This window comes from Candoia aspera, chromosome 2 (assembly GCF_035149785.1).
Source record: "Candoia aspera isolate rCanAsp1 chromosome 2, rCanAsp1.hap2, whole genome shotgun sequence".
Lineage (NCBI taxonomy): Eukaryota > Metazoa > Chordata > Lepidosauria > Squamata > Boidae > Candoia > Candoia aspera.
The window spans coordinates 58,567,103-58,573,846 of record NC_086154.1 but is presented as its reverse complement, the minus strand read 5'-3'; the positions used below and the strand labels follow the sequence as shown (position 1 = coordinate 58,573,846).

Below are 6,744 nucleotides of genomic sequence, written 5' to 3'. Positions count from 1 at the left end.
GAGTCCGTCACCTCTAGAATATCATCCATCCATCTTGCCCTTGGTCTTCCCCAGGGATCACATTTAGTCTGACCTCTCTGTCACGACCTTCCCGCCTTGGGTGGCCTTTCAGGGTTTAACTCATGGCATCATTGAGGTGCTTAAGCTCCAGCACCACGACAAGGTAACGATCCTTCGCTGAAGATTATTTAGGTATAGACCAGCATTCGTATAAAATACAGCTTAAGCTCTAATCTACATGCCTCCAATAACAGCCATTACGTCAAACACTTTCACTCTACCGTCGCGCGCTATCCCTCGCATTTATAATTTGCTGGCCACGCCCTCTCCTTTCCCGCACCAATCCGGAGGCAGCAGGACTGAGGCTTCTCTCCGAGAGACTACAGCTGGGAAGCACCGCGCCCTTTTTCGTGCGTTGCTGCGCGCGCAGCGCGATGCCGCTGTTCTCCTCCTCTGCCTCTGCCTCTGCCGCCGCCGCCGCCGCCGCCGCCGCCGCCTTTTCAATCCCGGACGTTTCGGGACGCTTTTTCTTCCCTGCTGGCCGGAACGGGGCTGTACCGCGGACCGGATGTGCCCGGGGAAACCCGGATGTATGGTTCCCCTCCGGGCGCCCGGGGCCCGTCATGGCGCTGAGGCCTGACCAGGGGGAAGATGAATAAGGGCTGGCTGGAGCTGGAGAGCGACCCCGGTGAGCGAAGGCGCCCCTGCGCGGCTTGGGGAGTCTGGCGGGAGGCCTGCGCTCCGGAGGGCGGCGGACGGGCTGCCCTCTCGCTTTTCGGGGGAGAGGTGAGGGGGTGCGCCTGTTCGGCGGAGGAGCGAGCTGGGGGTCGGCGGGTAGGCCGAAGGTGGGTGGTGGAACACCGACCCCAGGGTGTGGCTCTGGATGGGAGACGGTTACAACCTTACGGGGCCCACGGATCCCACGCCGGGAACGAGCCGGAGCAGAAGCCTCTGTGCCAACTCGGGCCGCCGACCTGCTCCGGGGTGGGTGCAGTCTTCATGCGAAGTTTTGATGAGGTTTGCATGATTTGGGGAGGGTGAGCCCCATTGTTATTCTTTGGAAGTTGTAGTTTCTGGGTTGGTGTTGTGCGTGGATAGGATGGCTTGTTTCCACAGACAATGGTTAAGCATGACGTAGTTTAGCAAAATGATTGAATCCAACCATTTGGTTATTATTTGTCCCTGCTCTCCCTTCAAAAGGGCATGGTGGATCACAAGGCATGTCAGCTGATAGCATTGTGTGTTTGAAATGTGTACCTGTTCGACCAAAGTACATTATACTCGTTATATCTCATGTGTGCATCCTGGTTTAGGCCCACCTGTCTGTTTATCCAAATTGATGTGTGTTAAGGTAACCAGATGCTTTATATCCAACAGTAAAAGTAGTCCTTAAAATGTACACAAAGGTAAATAATATTTTCAAAATAATTTTTAGAAAGTGCACCAATGCATTTATTTGAAAATGGTGATCAGAATAGCTAGGCATTGAAAATAAACACTTTACATAGAAAAATCTCTGTGTTATATAGTTAAAAACATTAACAATATCTCAACATGATTGTATATTGCATTGGCAAAGCTTAGTATTTATTAAAGTTCTCTATTGTCTTACATAAAACTCTTATTTCCCTTTTCACCTAAGGGTCATATAAGGACCATCTGAGGCTAGGCAGATATGCATATTAATTTAGACATTAATGCTACAGATGAGTGACTTTCTTCCTGACCTATGCTGAATTGGCTCAGAAAGTAAGCAGAGGATTATGTGGCAGATTCCTTTTTTTTCCCTAAGCCAATTCAATATTTACAATATACAGATAAACAGCTCTGATGTCCTTGGTCCTTTTCCTTTTCAACATTAGGTTTGGCCATGATGTCTTGCATCTGAACCCTTAGTCAACCTGTGAATCATTAATCATCACAAAGACTTGACTTGGGAAATTCAAATGAAATTGTCTGCTTCTGTAACAAATTTATTTATCTATCCATCCATCCATCCATCCATCCATCCAATTTGTCCTCACCCATCTCCTCCCATCGGGGGACTCTGGGTGGTTTACAGTAATCAATTAAAACAACAATCATAAAATATACAGTAGAAAATTACAATAATAAATAATATAAATAAGAGTAAAGATAAAAAAGTCCAAGTGGCGAAAAAATATAAAACAGTCCAAGTGTGGGAGGAGTGGTCTATAGCAGCCATCCCCATGTAGATCTATTCCTCTCTCCACCCCAAGTGAGGCGGCAGAACCAGGTCTTCAGACTCCTCCGAAAGTCCAGGAGCGATGGGGCCAATCTCACCTCTGGGGGCAGCATGTTCCACAGGGCGGGAGCTACTTCAGAGAAGGCCTGCTTCCTGGACCCCGCCAAATGAAGTTGTCTTAGAGATGGGGTCTGCAGCATGCCCTCTCTGCATGATCGGGTGGGACGGGCTGATGTAATGGGGAAGAGGCGGTCCCTCAGGTAACCTGGCCCCATGTCATGAAGGGCTTTAAAGGTGATAACCAACACCTTGAATTGGACCTGGAAGCAAACTGGTACCCAATGCAGCTCGCGCATCAGTGGTGTTATATGTGCCCTTCTAGGGGCAACAAAAACAACTCTTGCAGCTGCATTCTGGACCAGCTGGAGCTTCCGGATATTTTTCAAGGGTAGCCCCATGTGCATTGCAATAGTCTATATGAGAGATAACAAGGATATGAGTGACTGTTCGAAGGGTCTCCTGATCCAGGAAGGGGCGTAACTGGTGCCCAGCACGTAGCTGCACAAAGGCTCTCCTGGCCATGGCTGCCACCTGTTCTTCTAGCAGGAGCAGTGAATCCAGGAGGACCCCCAAGTTACTCACTGGGTCTGTCTGGGGCAGTGCAACCCCATCCAGATGTTAATGTCCTAGATACAGAAGAACCATTAACCCACAGCCACTCGGTCTTACCAGGGTTCAGTTGAAGCCTGTTGTTCCCCATCCAGGCCCCCAAAGCCTCCAGACACTCGGAGAGGGTGGTCACGGCATCACTTATTTCACCCGGGATGGAAATATACAGTTGAGTATCATCAGCAAACTGATGATACCTCATCCCATGGTGACGGATGATCTCGCCCAGTGGTTTCATGTAGATGTTAAAAAGGAGAGGGGAGAGTACTGATCCCTGCGGCACCCCACAAAGAAGGGGCTGTGGGGCCGATCTTTCCTATCAACACCGATTGGGACTGGCCCTGGAGGAAGGAGGTGAACCAGCGTAAGACTACGCCACCCACCCCCAACTCCCTGAGCCGCCCCAAAAGGATACCATGGTCGATGGTATCAAAAGCCTCTGAGAGATCAAGGCGAGCGAGGATGGATGCACTGCCACCATCTCGCTCCCACCAGGGATCATCCATAAGTGCGACCAATGCCGTTTCTGTCCCATAACCGGGCCTGAAACCTGACTGAAAGGGGTCCAGATAATCCGTTTCCTCCAGGACCCTCTGGAGCTGCAAAGCCACCACTTTCTCACCCACCTTCCCCAAAAAGGGAAGGTGGGAGACTGGATGAAAATTGTCCAGAGCAATAGGGACCAGTGATGGCTTCTTGAGGAGGGGGTGCACCAACGCCTCTTTAAAGGTAGCCAGGAACACCCCCTCTCCCAAGGATGTATTAACCATCGCATGGACCCAACCAGGAGGGGCATGGGTCTAGATGGCATGTGGTGGCATTTACTGTCCCTAGAATCCTGTCCACTTCCTCAGGTCCAACAGGATCAAACTGCTCCCAGATAACTGGGTAAGCCTGTTCCCCTGTTATCTCTCCAGACCAAGCCTCATGCCTGGAGTCTAACTTGGAGCAGATCCAAGCGATTTTGTCCTGCAGATGCTCAGCAAATTCCTCTGCACGGCCCTGTAGGTGGGTCACTGAGCCCACCTTCCCCAAAAGGGATCGAGTGATCTTAAACAGGGCTGTCAGGCAGCATTCTGCAGACACAATAAGAGCGGAGAAGTATTGACGCTTCACTGCTTTTATCACCACAAGGTAGGCCTTAATAGCGGCTCTAACCAGTGTTTGGTCGAATTCAGTCTTTGTCTTCCTCCAGCGGCGCTCTAGGGGTCTCTTAATCCTCTTCAGTACCCTCAACTCCTCTGTAAACCATGTGGAGTGCTGGGTTCGATGGGACAAGAGAGGCCGCACAGGTGCGATTCTGTCCAAGGCCCCAGCCGCCCCTCTATTCCAGGCTGCAGCTAGGGCCTCCGCTGGACTGTGCAGCAGATCACCAGGAATAACCCCCAGTTCCCTCTGAAACCCTACTGGGTCCATCAGTTGCCAGGGGCGGACCAATCAAATGGGTCCTGCCTCCCTGCGGAGGGGGGTGGCATAAGAGAATCTCAGGGCCACCAGGGCGTGATCTGACCATGACAAAGGGGACAGCTGTAACTCCCCTCAGATCACATTGCCACTGCTCCAACAAGAAAACCAAGTCCGGGGTGAGGCCACTGTCTCGAGTTGGGTCCTGAATTATCTGGGACAGGCCCATGGCTGCCATGGTAGCCATGAACTCCCGAGCCACCTCTGAGGCACGCCCCAGGGATGGCAGGTTGAAGTCCCCCTGAACCATAAGCCTGGGGAACTCCACCGCCAGCCCCGAGATGGCCTCCAGCATCTCAGGCAGGGATGTTGCCATGCAGCAGGGAGGCTGGTAGAGTAGCAAGTTAAGTGTTAGCTGAGCCTTCCTGAGACAATAACTCCACAATCCAGAACCATATTCCAGTTTATAGAATTAAGTGATTCATTAGTACTTTATTCTAAATTGTGAAGATCTTTGAAAGTCAAAATCTACACATGGGAATGAAGTCAGAAAGAAGCCAAGAACTAGTGAAATTGCCAAAGCAGTGGTGTTATATAATCATAATGGTATACTACAAAATTAAAAAAGCACTAACATATTATAAGTCATTTTCTTAGAAATGGCTACTTTCTGTCCACTTTGAAATGTCCCTGCGCACTTCTCTGCACAGTGCTACAAAAAGTATAACAATAATAAAGCCTCAAGTTTGGAAGATACTTAGATATATTTGATCTGATAGCTTCCTTGTACTTGCTTATTCTCATCAAACTCCCATCCCATCATATGTGCTGGTGATGAGGGAGAGCATCTGTTACATGGGAAACTGTTACTGCTTTCTTGGCTCTAGAGTATACACCACCCTCTGTCCTTCTCCCTGTGCGTGTAGGTTGTTCTTGAGTTCAGGATTCATCAGATCATCTGACATCCAAATGAACTGAAGGCAGCCAAGTGGTTGCCTTTGCTTTATTGATGTAGCCAAACTAGGTGCTACAGGACTGGCATCTCTCGTGGTACAAGGTGTGTGCTGCTGCACTGTATATCAGCTTCACAAAAGAAACCCAGTATTCATTTATTTAACAATATTTATAGCCCAGCCCAATCCGCATGGACTCTGGGTGGATAACAACAAGATAAAAAGCAGAGAATAGTAACACCCAATACAAATAATTAATGTATCAGTGAAGTACTGTATCAGAAAACCTCATATCATTCCTCAACCAAGGTTCCATAGGACCCTGGGGTTCCACGGGAGGTCACTAGGGGTTCCCTGGGAGATCACAATTTCTTTAAAAAATTATTTCAAATTTGGGCAACTTCACATTAAAGACGTAAGTTTCAGTCTTCATTTTTAGTTTAAGAACACTGTTAGTGCATATATGCAGGCTTACCCATGAAATGAATATAATAATTTTGTAACTTCTGGCCTATATTTGAGCCTGAATGTGCAGGGGTTCCCCGAGGCCTGAAAAATATTTCAGGGGTTTCTCCAGGGTCAAAAGGTTGAGAAAGGCTGCGTTAAACTAAGGGCCAAAATGCCCACTGAAATAGCCCTGCTTTGGCTAGTTTTGGGAACTCCAGTAGGATAGAGGCTGTCCATATCTCCAAGTGGAGAGTACACTATAAATTGGGGTCTGCCACTTAGATGGCTGGTTCTTAACTCACATCCCTTGTACCTAACAAGAAAGGGGGTCCTGCAAGTTTATTATTGATCAGGCTGGCCTGGATTGTGCAGTTGGAATTGAACCAGGGCTCCTCTAAATGCTTTCATGAGAGTATTGTGTATTGTCCTGCAGAATTTCTAGTCTTGATTTTGCATTTAATATTTGCAGTAGATTGATTAGACTGAATCGTATGCCCAAAATTATTTTTGTAAAATATGACTGTTGTTTTCCAAGTAACAATCTCACCCTTTTCCTTTCCTTTCCTTTCCTTTCCTTTCCTTTCCTTTCCTTTCCTTTCCTTTCCTTTCCTTTCCTTTCCTTTCCTTTCCTTTCCTTTCCTTTCCTTTCCTTTCCTTTCCTTTTTTTTTTGCAGGGCTCTTCACACTCTTAGTGGAGGATTTTGGTGAGTATAACCATATGGTAATATATTAATCAGTCCTTGCGTCTTCTCCTTATATGCTGACTCAAGGTTTATCTTCCTATAGGTGTTAAGGGAGTGCAAGTTGAGGAAATTTATGATCTACAGAGCAAATGCCAAGGGTAAGATTCTGGCGGTTATACTGACTAGAAAAAAGCAGAGTATCCTGCTGAAGTAATGACACAGTCCAAAATTTATGAATAGTGATGAAGACGTTTTTGCAATGTATTGGAAATTGTTCAATTTCTGTCAAATAAGAAATGCCAGGAATCTTCTTAACAGGCTGGATTATGTATAGTGACATAGCAGAACTGACAGCAGAAAAAGAAAATAATAAAGGTGTAAT

The 6,744-nt window shown here is 47.6% G+C and overlaps 1 protein-coding gene across 1 annotated transcript in view; it reads left to right on the top strand.

Moving 5' to 3' along the window:
• Nucleotides 1–467: 467 nt before the first annotated feature.
• BAP1 (BRCA1 associated protein 1) overlaps nucleotides 468–6,744 on the top strand; it is a 33,906-nt gene continuing 27,629 nt past the window's right edge. Inside the window, exons 1-3 of the mRNA XM_063291916.1 lie at nucleotides 468–688; nucleotides 6,354–6,383; nucleotides 6,466–6,520. Coding sequence (XP_063147986.1) covers nucleotides 652–688; nucleotides 6,354–6,383; nucleotides 6,466–6,520 — 122 coding nt within the window. The 5' untranslated portion in view covers nucleotides 468–651. The remainder of the gene's footprint in view (nucleotides 689–6,353; nucleotides 6,384–6,465; nucleotides 6,521–6,744) is intronic.